Source organism: Amphiura filiformis, chromosome 9 (assembly GCF_039555335.1).
Source record: "Amphiura filiformis chromosome 9, Afil_fr2py, whole genome shotgun sequence".
Classification (NCBI taxonomy): Eukaryota; Metazoa; Echinodermata; class Ophiuroidea; order Amphilepidida; family Amphiuridae; genus Amphiura; species Amphiura filiformis.
This window is the reverse complement of record NC_092636.1, coordinates 54,965,696-54,984,018: the sequence shown is the minus strand read 5'-3', so window position 1 is coordinate 54,984,018 and position 18,323 is coordinate 54,965,696. Positions and strand designations below refer to the sequence as shown.

The window sequence follows — 18,323 nt, the reverse complement described above, 5'->3', positions numbered from 1 at the left end:
AGTTTCGTTGAAAATGGAGCACTCGGGGTAGCGCCCGGGGCACGTTTCCCCCTGCCCCCCCCCCCCCTATACGCCACTGGCCTACCCACCAAAAATGTGATGTGCCCCACCGGGCTGTTTCCTTTGGTTATACCAAACGGGTTAACTGGTCCAATGTGAATATGAGGTGTGCGGTATGACACCCCATACCCCACTATAGTCCAGACTATATCACGCTCAGTCTATAAAAAATAAAAAAAAGTTGAAAATCAGTGTCCTCGAAACGACCAAAAAGGTTCAATAAAAGCTATAGACCAGAAATGGTTCTTTAAAGTGTTTTTATAAACAACGGGTTAAATAACTCCCTTCAAAGAACCTAACTGTTCTTTCAGTTTGAAGAATCTTCTTTCTTGAGGGTTCGGTAGAGTGGCCAAGAGGGGTTCAAGTCCTAATAGAACCCTTTTTTATTGTTAATTTGTGTACAATTAGGCCTATGCTCTTAGTCCTTGGGTCGAGAAATAAAGAACTTGGAAACTTTGCAGCATTTTTTACTAAAGTTTGCAGGACTCGAACACGAATATGACGAATGACATGTTTAGTTAGCACACACGAACGTACGGTTTCATCTGTCAATCTGTTGATTGCATGCCACGCGCCATCGGTTGAAGTCTCTTGCTTGTCCTTAGAAGTGATTAGCAAGGTCAGAATTTTTGCACACCGAAAAACATTCCGGTACTGTATTTCCGCTGTGAAATTGCGATCATAGTCCAAAAAAGGAGACGCCGGGCCTCGAAGGAGAACGCAAACAACTTGTCAGGTTATTTTTATTTGCATTTTTTAACAACATTATATCATTCTTTCCTTTCTTTCCCTCCCGGCTTTCTCTCCCGCTTTCTCTCATTCTTTCTTTCGCCGTTCTTCCATCTATTGAGTCCATTCCCTCTTTTTTCATAGTGGTATCGGATAACGCGTCCTTCTGGCCCGTTATTTGAAAAGTAGCTATTGAGGTAAAATTGTTAAAATGCTTCACAAGCTCTTGTCTTTCCTCATTTTGACTACTGTTCTGGTTGGTCCAATTTCAGTACCTATCCAAATTTTGCATAATAGGCCTAATATGCTTGCTCCTATTTTGCTCTCTACAGACATCAGAACTCCAGTACACTCTTAGAAGAAAAAAAAAGGTACAACTTAAAACCTTTTTAGCCCTGTATGTAGAACGATAAGCAGTGATAAGGTTCTATAAACTTAAAGAACCTTAAAAAGTTCTATAAAGAACCTTAAAAGTTCTATAAATAACTTTCAAAGATTTAAATAGGCCTATACGCCGAATTAATTCATGGACTCATCACAAAGTTAAGAAGTAAAAAGTAGTGTTTGGTACTAAAAAATCATTTTCTTGAACAAAGCCGCTTTCTTAATGGTTCCTTAAAGGTTCTTCAAGCCTAAGAACCTACAAAGAACCCAATTGGTTTTTTCAATTTTAAATCTATGAGCTTGGGTGAATTAAAAAGCAATTGGTCTATATAAGTTTTTGTATTTGAATTACTTGAACTCAACATTATTATAGCATTCTGTTTTGTATCAGGTTTGGTTCCTACATTTTGTAAATATTGTTTTCATTATTATTATGTATATCAGGTCTTTCGGAAAGACCAATACAATTATGTATTAAAGGGGGATTTTGTGATCCTAGCATCCTCTTTTTATGACATTTTTCAGTAGATATCCACGAAAAAAGCTTATTCCCAAAATTTGAGTTGATCCGATTTGGCGTTTGCGAGTTATGCATGATTATGTGTATTACACTGCTCCATGGGCCACTGTTGTAATTTCGTTCTGGTATACCAGACCGAAATTCAAATTTGGTGATATTTTTGCTAAATGAATTAATCTGCAAGAAATATTTGGTACAAAAACATTTTGTAGCCTGAGGTATCCAGTGGTATAAAAATCTCAATTTGTGGGGGGGGGGGATGAGGCTATGGATCACGAAATGCCCTTTTAATGGGATTTCCTGAATAAAGAAAGAATAAATAAAAAATAAATAAACAAATGTAAACAAGGTCTGTTGAGGAAATCACTCAAAACTCTTGAAAAACATACCTTCTTAGAATCTCAACAACTTCCTCCATTCAGATCTCATTTCTGTATTGTCCTTTTCGTCTCAAAAGCAGCCGACAAAATTTGTAGCGTGCCCTCACTTTTTTTTAATGACGTCAAGACAGAGGATCCGCAGGCTGTAGGCTCCGCCCATTTTGTGGCTATTAGATCGACGGATACTTCCGCCCTGTGAAAAGACTCCAATAATTTGGGTTCCATACATGTGCAGTAATTCATACACAGAGGGAGTAAGCACCGTGAATGATACAGTCTTTATGATAATTGCTCGTAAATTGGCGAGTGCGGTGTCACACGCATGGCTCACGACTATTTCCGATTTCATGAAGTGACTTTCAGTGACTGTGTAGCTACAGCCTAGATACCACTGGATAACTACTACTTTTCAAGTTTGTGGATTTATATTTTGCTGGAGATATGTAAAAACAATGACTGAAAAACTGGATTATTTGTAAATATTGATATTTCTTCGCCAGGACATAATCTTTATCTTCATGTAAACGTAGTCTATCGTGGATTTTCAGAGGATTTAGTATACGAAACTTGGATACATTTTTGCTCAAATATATATAGAGCAATTTTGAATTGCCAATGATGGAGGTGCTCCACAACAGTAGAAACTTTTCTGCTGTTGCATGGTTGACAATATATACTGCAGTTTTGCTGTTTTCAGTGACAAATGGTAAGTAAAATAATGTCTGTTACAAGATTTTGATTTCTGTGTGAAAAAGACTACCACCGACTACCACCTGTTTTGTTTTGAATATACTAAGTACCGTAGTCCTGTTTGCGCAAAATGAGTGCTTCCAAACACCCGGCCGGAGGGAAAGCGGCGACGACGGTGGTGGAGTCGCGGCAGCCCGAATGGAAGGGCTGGATGGTCATGTTCGGATTGGTGTTAATGTTGCCACCAGTTCAGCAAGTTGACTGAATTACTCGGCAGGGATATATAGCGAATCTTCAATCTTCATGCGAATCTGATAAGTCTCTAAAGTTTGTAAAGAATGTTTGTTTTCGTCCTGATATTAAAGCTGAGCCCAACAACAACTGAGTGAAGCCTGAAGGGCTGATGGCACTGGATGAGGGCGTGCATCACTCATTGCAGAAAGCATCTGGCAGAAAAATGCATCTTGATAGAAACCGCACAATATGGAATTGGTTGTTAAAGTTGTGAGAGAAGCCGACCGAAAGCAATCTTCTCCTGAAAACTACCACCAAAGTTTTAGGATCTTTGCTACCACCGGATTAGCAGGTTGCAGGCCTGGTTGCGGGCTGCGCTACTGCCCGTTTTGAGTCAGTCCCTGCCCTGGTTCAGTCTACTAGGTCTACATGTACAAAGCCGAGACACTTGTTGTCAAGTTAAGCTCCTCGGCCTTTATAAATTCTTATACGTAAAACATTATTTTAGGATATTTTATTGGGAGGTTCGAGCTATATGTTAACTTGATGTCCGTTAGTATTTTAACCGTAGGCCTATCATTTGTGGGATTTGCCTGGGACCTTATAGTCACTCGGGATTCACATTTGAAAGGTATCCCGTCGGAGGAGGAATTGCCTCGATACCCCATACCCCCAGTGAACATTTTGTGAAGGGCAAACCACTGTGCGTACAGGACCCAGGACTGCGCCTAGAAGTGACGCTTCCAGTGTGATGATTTATACAGAATCACTTTGGTGACCTTCTAAACTAATCCAAGCTGTCGGCTTAAATGTGACGCGTCATGTCAAAAGGAGACACTTTTGGGCACGATCGTAAATGGAGAAATAGCCAAAATTCTGCCCGGGGTGATTTTTTTCACAATTTGGGTTTGTTGCGAATTTGTGATGTTATTAATGTTTAAAATATTGTCTGATAGTTTCAGACCGGAAAAACTGGCATCTTGTAATTTTTGAGACATTTTTCAAGGTAATTCCTATTCTCAACATTGTCAACAATATTTTTAAAGGCCGATATCTCAATTTCCAATTTTATGATACCATAACTTACGAACTCAATATCTACGCTTAGGAATGTCCGATTTTATTGGGGGCAACGGCGTTGTGGAGCAAAATATTCCTATATTTAAGATATGTAAAAACCTCAAAATTGATAACCTGCCCAAAAGTGTCTCCTTTTGACATGACACGTCACAAATAATGTTCACAGAACTAATACATAATATATTTGAAATAGGTATTATGATTGATGATATCATTGATATGCACGCCGCGCCTGCACTGGGTGCCGTGTACGTGACTTTGACTCTTTCGTCGGAGACCATCATCCCGTCTTCACTTGATGTACATTGTACACTTGACCATGCAGATGGCGATGGTTTGGTTGCCGAGATGTCACTTGAGTGTCTATTCTTTTGTAATCTCGATAGCAAATAAATTATTTGGAACTCAAATATAGGGCTTAATAGGGGTGTCTTCATACTGCCAACTGTTGGCATATCCATTTGAGTATTTTATCCAAACCACAGATTATATCCTTCTATATTAAATCTGTGTCCAAACTAAATAGCTCTAAATGTAAAATCTTTCCATGAAAAAATTCTCAAATTATCCTCCAGAAGATCGTAGACAAGCTGTTGCTGCAATCAAGTCATGTAACTGAATGTTTGTTTTAAAATCGAAAGAAATTTTCAAGGCTGCTGAAAAATGAGAGAAAATCCATTTAAATGGTGCTAAGTTAGTTATTTCCTGTTTCTTTGGCACAACTTCAGGTTAGAAATGTCGGAATAGTACATGTTACTTGTAACACATGTATTAAAGGAGGCTGCAACTAAAAACTGGGACCCAGACTGGGATGATAGTCGTTTGAGTCGGTGAAACAGAATATGCTACTCTTTAAAAAAAAGGTTCTAGGGGTTTACCATTCTACCATTTGCCATAAACATAATGTTCTAGGGGCTGAGATTTTGAAATTTGTTGTTAGTCAAAAATGGGTAAATGGTATGCTAATAAGGCAGGCTATATTGCTATTTATTCCATGAAAGATTATTTTGTGTGTGACTGTGATACACTGTAAAAACAGTGTTTAAAAATTAAACACTTTTCTGAACACAATTTTGCCTTCACTTTGTAAACATATGTTTAGAAGCTAAACATCAAGTGTCAAATTTCTGAACATTGGACAGTGATGGTGTTCATCTGACATCCATATTCAAGAGATAACATTTCTAAACACTTTCTTGCCTTCACGTTCTAAACACCGTTTTTGCAGTGCATACTCATGATACTGATTGTTATGCACTAGTGTTCTTTCAATTACCTCCTTCAAAGCATGGAAGTACTCCATGTTCAAAGCAATCTACAATAAAAACCAAACCATTATCAACAAGAACTGTCTTTAAAAAGACAACACAGTTTATATTAAATTATTAAATTGAATTCATATTAAATTAAATGGTTAAGCTAGGGAGTTAACTACTAGGCCTATTGCAAAGGGTTAACTACTAATATCATATCTATGTGTCTGTGATTGTGTGGGCAAACTTTGTGAAAAATTTAGCGATTTTAATGAATTTCATAGATAACATATCAATTTGTACTAAAATTGATTAAATTTGTTTCAAGGTCCTTCTCATACATAGTAAACTGCTTAAAATGGGATGAGCTTGCAAGATCAGAACATCTGTTTCAATGTTAGCTGTAGATTAGATATGTAAGCCACTTGTTGAATCAAGAGTAATATTCTTAATTTTCCAATTATTATATCAACTTCATTGACAAGTTTTCAAAACTATGATGACTATTGAATCTGATGACATCAGATATAGATCTGCTATAATGATCAAAACAAAATGTTAACTCAGAAAAAGTATCGATTATGGATATAGCTAGAACTGTATTTCTTATTAAAAATTAAATGAGTAATTTGAGATTTAATAATAATAACCATTAATGCTTCCTCCTGCATTATACATTTATATGTGTACACCCGTGTGTACACCTTTTACAATCATGAATAAAGTTAAGCGGCATTTCACAGCGGAAACGGTAGTTGAGAATGTTCCCCCTATACAAGAAGATCAAGTTTAATGTATAGCTTTGGGTTATAAAATAAGTGACAATGAACTTGAATGGGCAAATCCCCAGAATTTCAAGTTTGCTTTGAGAAGAGATGATTTAATAACATCACACACATAATGATATAATAGACATCTGACTGCACACCTCAACTCAAATGCAGAGATGCAGAAAATCTTTATAGAAAGTGATCTTTGTAAACCTGTTATTATTACGCCCAAAGATTGGCAGAAATATTAAGGAAATTCCTTTCAGAGGCCTGATATCAAATTGTCTCGCAGCGGGAGTCATAAGGAATCAAAGCAAGCATCACCACTATTGTGACTGATAATTTAGGTTTGAATGAACAGCTAGCAACTCAGATGGGATTGCCATATTGAATAAAATTAATCACTTAAATTTAGAAAATATGTTGCTAAATTAAAGGAAATCCAAAGATAAAATGTGGGGACAGAAGCAACAATTACAGATATGAGAGAAAACAAACACAAACCTTTTCCATATTTAATGAATTTTCCCTTTTTATCAACCAGGATTATAAATTGTGTAAACATTGCTCAAGAATAACTATTGCCCAATTTGCCTTGGTATAGCACAATTCGCTTCTCCAGTAAAAGTAAAACTAAGTGGCTAGCAAAATACCACAGCACAAAGTAATGTCCTTCAGTTTCAAATAAATTTGTAACACATTTCAAAATAAGGGGCTTTTCCTTACAAAATACAATTTGTTTTAGAAGTCTGATAGATGATGTGTCACAGGAAAAGTACATACATGTATAGATAAGACCAAAATTCCAGAAAGAACTGAAGGAATGTTCATCAGTTACCTGTTTAATAAAGGATAGCAACAGGGTATAAGTACTGAGGTGTCATACATCTTGAAGGGTACACTGTTTTTTCCCCGGGTTTTTTCAATCCTTTACACATAAAAGTAAAACATGATGCCAACACAGTGAACACACGATAAAAGTTGTATGATGCGCTGCGTTCTGCGTGTAGTGTCCAATGCATGTGTATGCACACCCAGTGGGCACAGGTTAGGATTTCGACGTTGTATCAACGTTGATACAACGTCGAAATCGAACCTAACCTGATTTCAACCCGATTTCAACCTAGAGATTGGTTGAAATCAGGTTGAAATTTCAACGTCGATACAACGTTGAAATTTCAACCTGATTTCAACCATGTTTGAACCAACTTTCAATGCAAAATTAGGAGGTTGAAATCAGGTTGAAACTTCAACGTTGATACAACGTTGAAATTTCAACCTGATTTCAACCAATGTTTCAATGCACAACTTAATGACCTTACATAAAATATTATTAGGACGAAATATGCCTATGCCTAGTATATTAACATGTTTAAAGGTCGAGAGCATTGAGATTTTACCCAAATTTCATTTTATATATCCAGGCCGCATGATCTAACGATTTAAACCGGACTTCCGTTTTCCTTCTTCAAGTGGCGCGCGGCGTGCACTACCTCCAATGACTTACCCGAAAACACCGGGTGGTACGGGGTATGCTATACGGCCCCGTCGCCGCTCAATTGGCGGGCTGATGTTGATAATTATGGGAATTCCTACAACATGGTGAACACTTGTGAACACTTGTGGGGAGGGGGGGGGGGGTCGCTGCAAAAGGGTGGGGGTGGGGCTTTAGTTTTGACCCTCTTATGGGTACGGCAGGGGCCTTGAAAAATGACTAAAATTTTCCCAGGAAAATTGAGTTTAGGCCTATATGATTTTCTATGGGATTGACTCATAATTTTCTTGTCAAAAGGGCGGCCTTGAATTTTGTGAGAACTGAAAGGGGGGAAAAACTTTCGCGATGATTTTTTGCATCACCCCCCACAAGTGTTTGTGAGTGGTCCCTAATAGGCCTATTGGAACTTCGCATATCTTCTATTTTACTAACCCGATTATGTGACGTCGCCCCGGGGTATTGCCCGGATATCGCCGCGGTGTGCGCCGCGGCGTAGCCGGCGTCAGTAGGTGCAGATCGAGGTCGGTGGGCATGCCCTCTCTAAATATTGTGATATTGTGGGTGGGTACGGTACGTACACGCGTGCACAAGTGTTAAATCGCCGGTACACACATGCGTTCGCAAATGTTTGCGAGTACGCACTCATGTTTACAAGTGTTCATGGGTACGATTGCGTACATTGCCGGTACACACATTCACAAGTATATGCGAATACGCACGCGCGTGCGCAAGTCTTTATGGGTACGCATGTACATGTTCAAGTCTTTATGGGTACGCACATGTGTTTGCAAGTTATTGCGGGTGCGCACGCGCGTTCGCAAGTGTTTGCAAGTACACATGTGCATACACGCAAGTACAAACGCACGTTCGCAAGTGTTTATGTGCACGCATGCGCGCGGGCAAGATATTGCAGGTAGGCACGCGAGTTTGCAAGTGTTTATGAGTACTAGCGTGCGTGCGCAGGTTATTGCGGGTACGCATGCCCGTTCCCAAGTGTTTGCGAGTACGCACGCACGTTCGCAAGTTTTTACGTGTATGCACTCGTTCTCAAGTGTTTATGCGTACGCATGCACGTTCGCAAGTGTTTGCAAATACGCAAGCGCATGCGCAAGTGTTTATGGGTACGCACTTGTGTTCGAAAGTTATTGCGGGAACGCACGCGCGTGCGTGCACAAGACATTGCGTTACGCAGTCGAGTTTTCAAGTGTTTTCGAGTACGCATGCGCATTCGCAAGTGTTTATGGGTACGCGAAAGTTATTACGGGTACGCATGCGAGTTCGCAAGTGTTTATGGGTACGCGAAAGTTATTACGGGTACGCATGCGAATTCGCAAGTGTTTGCAAGTATAGGCCTACACTCTCGCGTTCACAAGTGTTTACAGGTAGGCCTACGCACGCGCATTTGCAAATTATTGTAGGTACGTACACGCGTGCACAAGTGTTTGTGAGTAGGCCTACGCACATGCGAGTGCAAAACTTATGCCACTGCCGCGCGAGCGGGATGGCGCATCAGCCAATGACAAATGCCTTGAATGTGTCCGTTTGTTTGAACTTGATGTAGGATCTGGATCTGGATCATCTTGTCTCAGGGCTAGTCGGCCTAGGCCTATATCAGAAACATGTTGAAAAACAATTTCAAATTTTTGGATATTCGCATTTTGACCTTTAAAAACAGGTTTTAATCCTAGATCCACCATAAATGTTTGGACATTCGAAAATTATATTTTTGGATTAAAATTGTAGTAGTGCGATATCGCTTTCGCCCAACACTTTTCCAGAGTGGATATTGCCCAATGTACAGCAGCAAGCAAAAGGAGTTGCAAGCGTACGTATGACGTACATAAACTTGAGGCCTAAATTTGCAAATAAAACAGGTTAGTAAACATTTAAATTTTCTTTAAAGGTCTACTTGACTTTTGGACACATTGCTGGATGTATATTTCAACTTGGTTTTCCATTTTGTATCATCAGGATATGTTAAATTAGTTAAGCTTACTGAGCAGTTTAAAAATTACATGCCTGCTGCACATGACATGCATGCTGTATATACAATCATGCACCATTCGAGAAACACGAAACAGTGCTTTGAAGTTGACATGCTTGTGACATGACTTGTACTTTGTAGAAGACCCAGTCATGCCAGTTTGGAATATTTGCTGGGGGCAATCAGGCCCGTAGTCTGGATTTATTTGGGGGGGGGTGCTGATTTTGAAAAAGTGGACCTTTTTTTTTCAAAATTTAGACCTTTTTGGACTGGGCGGATTTGGACATTTTTGGACCAAGAAAGCATGCGCTCGCATATGGGACTTCAGGGGTTAATAGGGGTGTTTTTTGTGGTTAAAAAGGTGGACTTTTGGGGTTATAAAAGAAGACTTTTGGGCCTTTGGCATTTGAGGGGGGTGGCAAATGTTTATTTTATAATTTACAAACTTAGGCCCTAGGCCTAGCCCTAGACTAGTCATATCGTGCAGCAAGGTCTAGCTTGGATTGTACTGCTGGGAGCATAGGTGAACCCCTAGACTACAGGTCTAGTCATGCTCATGTGCTAGGTCATTGTACTAGTGTTTTTGGTCAGTTCTTTTTCTTTCTTTCTTGCACCCGGTTCCGAAACTAAAGACGTTTGGAATTTTTCTTCGATTAGTCTGTCTTGCCATTCAATGTATAAAGCCTAAATCAGCTCAGCGAACTCAGTTTTTGTTTTTGCTTTTTGCTGAACCATGTAATCGTATCAGCCTATATTTTGCCCTATCACAGTGTATGTTACTAGGTTACTAACTAACCTTTTGGTCTGAAATGGACATAACTTTAAATGCCACGAAGGTATGAATCAAATCATGAACCCCAGTGATGTCAAATGAAAGAGGAAGGAGTAAAGAATATAATAAAAATATTTCCTAACATCAGAGGACATAAAGGAGTCACAGGGGTCAAAAAAGGTCATTTGAACCGAAAATGCTCCAATGGAGCTGAAATTTAAATGCAATGATCATTCTGACATTCTAAACATGTTTAAAATAATTTAATATTCATTTAAGGTCATATAGGGGTCAAAGGTCATGTTTTCAAAAATGCTCCAATTGAGCTGATATTTAAATGCAATGATCCTTATGACATTCTAAACATGTTTAAAATATTTTAAAATTCATTTAAGGTCATAAAGGGGTCATAAAGGGTTGATATATACATGTACCACAATATACTGCCAAAGCTCCATTGTTCAGCTATGGTACGGTAATCGCTCTAGTTATGTAAAGAAACTAGAGCAAAAATACTTTACAATTTCCCTCTTTTTGGTCCGAATAATGGCCCTAAGAATTGTTCAGCAGAATGACCCTAAACAGTCAGGAGTAACTATCTTACATTACTAAGCATATTAATCATACTGCATGTCTATGTCAAAATGTAAATTATGGAAATGTATTTTCAAATGATAATCCCGAAATTGTTATTTTTGTCGTTACAGCTGACGTGTTGTTGTGCCACGTGACAATGGAATCAAAACAAGATTGGCCATGCAATAGACTATAGTCCATGACAATGTACAATGTATAAAGCATCAAAAAAATTGACTTTTAACTTAAGAAAGTTTAGATGCAGCCAAAGATTTTGGATGAACTGGCCAATTGAGAGAGCCATAATTTTAATACAAGAGCATGGTCAAATCAAAGATGGGAGTAAACTGACACGGCATGACATGGAACAACTCCGACACTGAATAAAGCTAGATACAGTCCAGAGGCGGGTCATTCACATCACAGATCGACCCTCCTTCAAATTCTGCCTTTGGGTCCATCGTAAAGCAGTTGCTGCCACGTACATCAGATCTAACTCAAGTTGTTAGTCATCATTCATTCCATATAGCCCGCAGATGGAATGTACTCACGCCTCACATTCCAGGAACTGTGAAACGGACCAACTTCAAAAAGTGTTTTGGTCAAAATGTGATTTTTGGTCAAAATGTGCAAACCCATCAGCTCTATGATATGTGTCTTAACATAGAAAGAAACAAGTTGAACAACTAAGCAAGCAAATACACATTCTGGTCTAGATTTTCTTCAAGTAATATTGGTATTGATGACATCAATGCGATATAAGCCTACTGGTAGGGTTGACGTTTTTGATGCTTATCTCCTTCAGCTAAAACTGAGCACAAGGATCCTTTAAATACATTGAAGGGTGGATTGCAGGGGATCACCCCGGTACTGTTGACTGTACTTCAAAAATACACTCATTAACTCTAGGTTCCAGAGTTCTCCTCGTCTGGTTACAAATGTAGCGTTGAGGAGTATCAAAGCAGAAGCAGAAGCAAACGCAGAACAATTCCAAAGCTATTGATCACACTATCTGTATATCAGTCTAAGAAAGTTCTGTGAAGTTCTTCCATGAGAAAAATAGAAGTATTCAGTTATATAATCTATCAACAATTTCCAGTTTAGTTATCATGTTAGTGTATCAAAAGTCAGGAATTAGAAACCATAATTATGTTAAAGATACCTTACATGGTATCAGAAGTTTTAAGTTAGTTGTAACGTGAAAAGAAGAAAAACTTGACATTTTACTCAGGATTTTTACGTTAAGTATATTAACATCTTAATACTAATTTATATACGGCGTGTCCGTCCGTCCGTCTGTCCCTCTGTCCGCTCGCTTTCGCGTTCGCGTCAGCGCGGTTCGCGTTCACGCGATGCACTATCGCGTGCTCGCGGTGCGCTATCCCATGTCTATATGCGCTATCGCGAGTATCAACGGGAGTGTGCGCGGAGTACAGCACGCGCACCGGAAAAGCAGTGTGACTAACAGGTGCATCTCATCGGACCAATAATTATAGGCCTTATTTTCAACACATATTTCAATACCGAACACGTGCACACACCAAACACGTGCATCTCATCGGACCAATAATTATAGGCCTATTTCAGCAGAACATGACTATTTCCGGAAGGCATATGAACCGTTTTTGCGTTCACGTTTCTCGCGATTGATTTCATTACTTTAGTAACGGCCTACCCAGCAAACACAAAACATTTTCGACATCATTCGCAAAAGGTTGTCAGAAAACGTTTAAATGTCGGGTTATATAAAAGGAATATTAAGAGTATAAAACGGTTTCATAACCTTAAAAAAATTTGATAATCTACTGCTCAGCAAACAAAAATGTTTTACAGAAAACGTGTAGGGCCTAAATGTCGGGTTATATAAAGGGTATAAAAACGTTTTGATAACATTCCAAAAACATTCTTGAAAACTCGATACAAAACATTCTAAACAGAATCTTATTTTGGGAAAAAATGTTCCCCAAAATATTTGCAATAACGTTTTCAAACGTTTTTATGACCTTCATATAAAATGTTATTAAAATGTGTTTTTTTCAACAAGAACATTTCTGTCTTTGCTGGGTTCAAATATTTTAACATAATGTTATTTAAGTATTGACAAAAATATTGTTGTAGTGTGTTTTCATACAAAACGTTTTAAACGTTATCATGACCTTTATATAACCCGACATTTTAATGTTATTAACTGTTGAACGTTTTCACTTAAACCAAAAGCCAAAATATAACTTATTTAAAACATTTTTAAAACGTTTTTGTGTTTGCTGGGTATATCCACGTCCAGATACTAATTTCGGTTTCTATAAATGTGGTAACAGGGCAGGGCTAGGAAGAGGCGAATGATGGGTTTCCAGATTATGGGTAGGCCTACCGAACTACCGAAGTCAGCATCACACCTATAAAAACAAACAGAGTTGATTAAGTTGTGTAAAGTTGGGTCTTGATCATTGAGAGATGCATTTCATAGTAGTTTAAAAAGTCAGGGCAGGTATATGGGTAACGGGTTTGGGTAATTAGAAATAGGCCTATCACGAGCAGCGCCCGACCCGAGAACCGCGAAATCTAGTTAAGTATAATGGGCACGTTGCATCCAGTACATTCTTAAAGGTTCCAAAAGGGTCAAGTTCTAAAGTGTCCTCCTAGTACATAGGCCTATGGATAACCCTCACACTTTAACATAAAATACTTCTTGAAAATTAACGAGTTCTTTTGAGAACCATCACAAATCTAATGTGTTTAAGTTCTAAATGTCCAGCTCGTAACACTTTTTAAACAAATACACACTTTTTAAAGGAAGGCTCCGCCTATCACAACAATATGCCCTATGTAAGAAAAATAATAATCAAGCACGAATCACGTGGTTTTATCTAAAACAAACTCATGGCGACCATGTGATTCGGGCTTGATTATTGTCTTTCTAACATTTATAAGGCATGATATTATGATTGCCGGAGACTCATTAAAGTGCTTAGGAATAAAAGAAAATATTGTTTTCCACATTTTCACGAAACGATTGGTATTTTTGGCAACACCAACTCCTAAACATCACAAATCACAAATAAAAAGCTTACATATCTAATTTCTAAAAGTTTAAACTGACTTTCAGCACAAATATCCAAGTAACCTTGAATTGTCGATGTGTGACACACATCGTCATCAGAAGAAGTCCTATGATGTTGTTACTTATCTAAACATGTCGCTTTAATAGCTAAACGTTAGCATTTAGAGTGTTGAAGATAAGTGTTTAGGATGCGTTTTGATACAAATTGTATCAAAGTATGACACATGTAAAGTAACTTGAAAATCAAAAGGACGGAGCTGATTTTATTTTGGATTTGCGATGTGTATGATAATATGTTTTATAATATGAAATCATAACAACTTACACTGAATTTCAAAATCTATTGAAATCGCATATCTATGTTCTAAAGACAGAATTTTTTTTGAATAAGGACCTTAAAATATCCCAATTTTTGATCCTTTTTAACCCGTATTTTTAATTATTCAAAAATTGTTGAGAGAACTGTTTCTAGTTTTGAATCTTTAGAACATAAATATGCAGTTTTTTTGTGTGTGTTTTCCAGCTAAAAATAAAGGCGGCAGCCACTTTGAAATTGGCTATACCATCTTGAAAAAATAATGGATTACCTCATATCCAAAATAATTGTTCTACAGCTAGAGCACTATAATATTTCTGGTTGATTTTATACCAATAATAGGTGAAAGAGGTGTCCTGTATATTATGTACATGTGTTTGTTGTTGTTGTTTTCAGGCAGTTGTTAAGGCAGCGGCCATTTTAAAAATGGCGGCACATCTTGAAAAAATAAACCAGAATTGTTTAGTATTTATTGCTGTATTACTCGCATTATAAAGGTAAACAAAATGCTTTGTCAACTCTTTAATAACATTATGTTAAAATCGTGCATCTATTTTTCAAAAGTGTTTTAGAACGTTATTAAAACGTTTTATACCTTTATATAAACCGACAATAACTCGACTTATGGCCTAAAACGCGACGCTTTTGCACCTAAAATCTATGGAAAGCTATTTAGGATTCTTAGTCAGTGGGAGTGGTCTAGTTCAGAGACACATTTCTGATTGGACAATCGCATGATTTTGGGTGCCGTCTATCAGGCCGCAGACGACCCCACGTCATCATGCGCTTGATAATCCGTAACACGCGCGTGTAGAGGTGCGCGTATGTATCGCGCTGGATGCGTAGATTAGTGCGGAATACGCGAACGCGCTAGCAGTACGCGCAACAGAATACGTAAAGTTGTAAACAAGTTTCGTTCATTTTATAATGAGGGGAGTTTTTATGACGGTAACTTAGTTTTTGCTTTAAAAATTGTTTACAGTTATTAAAATAATATTTAACTGACTAAGAATGAGAATAAAAGATAGGAATTTTTATTTTGCCTATCCTCTACCTATGATGAGGCGACAGGCAGGTCCAATATTTTTATCGTAGTGGATACCGCTGCGCCGGCATCCACTACTCAAAATATTGGACCTGCCTGTCGTCTATCACACGGTAGAGGATAGGCAAAATAAAAATTCCTATCGTTTATTCTCTAATTTGAAGGGTAAAAATAGGTCAAATCATCAAATTGAGGCTATTACGATAAACTGATATGAAAAGGTGAGAAATTAGCAAAATCGGATACCAAGAAGATTCCAAAAGTTGCATGTTTACTCAGTGGTGGCCATCTTGAAACAAAATGTGATTTTTGGTCAAAAATTAGATTTTGACAAAATGTTTTAGGTAATAATGTGATTTTTGGTCATGAATGTGATTTTTGGTCCAAAATGTGTTTTTATTTCAAAATATGTTATTTTGGTCAGGGGTCAAAAATGTGATTTATGGTCAAAAATGTGATTTATGGTCAAAATGTGAATCTTGGTCAAAATTTAATTTTTAGTCAAAAATGTAATTTTTGGTCAAAAAGTGATTTTTGGTCAAAATGTTATTTTTAGTCAAAATATGATTTTTGGTCCAAAATGTGATTTTTGGTCAAAAACGTGATTTTTGGTCAAAAACGTGATTTTTGGTCAAAAATGATTTTTGGTCAAAAATGTGATTTTTGGTCAAAAATATGATTTTTGGTCAAAAATGTGATTTTTGGTCAAAATGTGATTTTTGGTCAAAATGTGATTTTGGTCAAAATGTGATTTTTAATCAAAATGTGATTTTGGTCAAAAACATGACCGCCGTTCACGGCCCTCCGACTCCATACCCGGTTGACTCCCGCGTATGGATGCCGACTGCACCAGCCCTCTGCACCGACAACGAGGCGTGACCACTGCGCAGCTCACCACGACTCCACACCCGGTTGCATCCCGCGTATGGATGCCGACTGTACCGTCCCTCTGCACCGACAACGACGGCGTGACCACTGCGCGCGGCTCACCACGACTCCACACCCGGTTGCATCCCGCGTATGTGTGCCGACTGCACCGGCCCTCTGCACCGACAACGACGGCGATACCAGTTACCCAGGGGCGATGCCAGGCCTAGCCTATAATCATGAATTCATGATAATATTCTCCCAGACGGACCACAGCGGCGAGGTTCTACACGGCACGTATAAATTTATTACTATAGGCCTATAATAATTATAATTATTTAAATAAATATCAGGTCAAAATCGGATTGAATTCAGGTTGAAATTAGGTTGAAATTTCGACGTCAATACAACGTGGGATTCAGGTTGAAATTAGGTTGAAATTTCGACGTTGAATCAACGCTGAAATCGGGTTGAAATCAGGTTAGAGTCGATTTGCAAATACAACGTGATTTCAACGTCGATACGTCAACCTGATTTCAACGTGATTTCAACGTCGGGTGTGCCCACTGGGCAATGATTTGTAGGGTACCCATAGGTGAAAGCAGGAATAACCTAGAGCTATTAGAAAGATTTTGCATTTATTACTGATGATAAAAGATCCTTTGAGGGACATCTGAGTATCTCTAACATGTCTAATATGGACGGTCTCATTTGAAACTCTCTGTTGACTTAGTAATATAAGATTTAAACCTGTGTGCTTTATGGTTACCTTTTGAAATTTTTAAATATTACATAGTAAAATCAGTCAAAAAATTTGATTAAATTGAATACCACTGAAGTACAAGTAAAAAAAGTTGATGACAATTTCAATGTTTATTCTTTACCAAGTTGATGAACTTGTGTGTACTGTTTGCATACTGTTTACTTCCAGGATCTTCAGACACCATGAAATTTATAAATAACTTGAGGTTGAGCGTAAATGAGCTTGGTGCATTTATTATAAATTGGCCAGAACACCTTCCGATTTCCAATATGCCAGTTGGATGTCCTTTAATAGATCACTTATTCTTATAATATAAGTGTCACCAGCTTATCCAGGTGGGTGACGGTTGCTTCTAGGCTAGACTATTTATGCATGCAGTTTCAGTGTCCACCTAGCCCTGTGGCAAAGCTGCTTCCTATATGTTCATTATTTAGACTCTCGACTTTTGCAATATTTTATTTATTAACATGCTATTGTCTTTCAGATTCCTTAATTAGTTTTACAATTATTAAAGTCACTTAAAGATGATGCAGACAAGCTAAGCTTTCAAAACTTAATAATCCGTAGCTCATACTTAGTACCTGTCATGCATGGCTTCCTGAAAGTGGACCACAGGATTTTGTTCTTTGGAAGTCCAAAGAGGTCTTGGGTTCTTTAATGGGCAAAAGAGAAAATGGGAAAGAGTCTTGAGAATCAGCATTTTTGTTCCAAACTTCTATATCTCATGAACCATGCATGTCAGATCCTACACTGTTAGAGTAACATTGGCAAAATCTTAGGCCAATGAAAGTTAATTCCGAGTTTATCGTCCCTTTTTTTTCCCCGGTTGGTGAGGTGACTTTTTCATTTTTCATTTTTCATTATTTCATCAGATTTCATTATTGACCTAAAATGCGTGTTGATTTAAAGCCACACTCATACATGTTGTTTATAAACATGTTTTTATATGGGTAGGGACTAGAAAAGTTAGAAAAGGGCCTCGCTTTGCTTTCAAGTTATGAATTTATATGTTTTACAAACAAAAATATATGTTTCCAATTGCTAAAACTGGTGAAACACTGATACTTTGAAAATAATGAATTATTTTGGCATTTTTGACAATTTGACGCTGGTGTTTTTGGTTACCAAAAAGTGACGCGGGCGGGGGACGATAAACTCGGAATCGACTTTCACTCGCCTTATATTCCTTGGAATTTCTGAAATCTTTGAATTTATTATTATCAATTTTATTTTTTATTTTGCCACAAAAAATAGTTGGTAATTTGATGCATAAATTCTATAAATGTCTCTATGCTGGATTTCACAATTAATAAGATTCAAGACATTTGATAATTATGCAATGGC

At 37.8% G+C, this 18,323-nt stretch overlaps 1 protein-coding gene and 1 long non-coding RNA gene across 2 annotated transcripts in view; both read left to right on the top strand.

Annotated features, from left to right (window-relative positions):
* The first annotated feature begins 2,091 nt into the window (after nt 1-2,091).
* Nucleotides 2,092-18,323, top strand: part of LOC140160156 (vascular endothelial growth factor receptor 1-like) — a 165,380-nt gene continuing 149,148 nt past the window's right edge. Inside the window, 1 exon segment of the mRNA XM_072183432.1 lies at nt 2,092-2,779. Coding sequence (XP_072039533.1) covers nt 2,689-2,779 — 91 coding nt within the window. The 5' untranslated portion in view covers nt 2,092-2,688.
* LOC140160363 (uncharacterized) lies at nt 9,296-11,137 on the top strand. The gene is made up of 2 exons (XR_011859971.1): nt 9,296-9,469; nt 11,059-11,137. It is a non-coding gene; the product is annotated as an uncharacterized lncRNA (long non-coding RNA).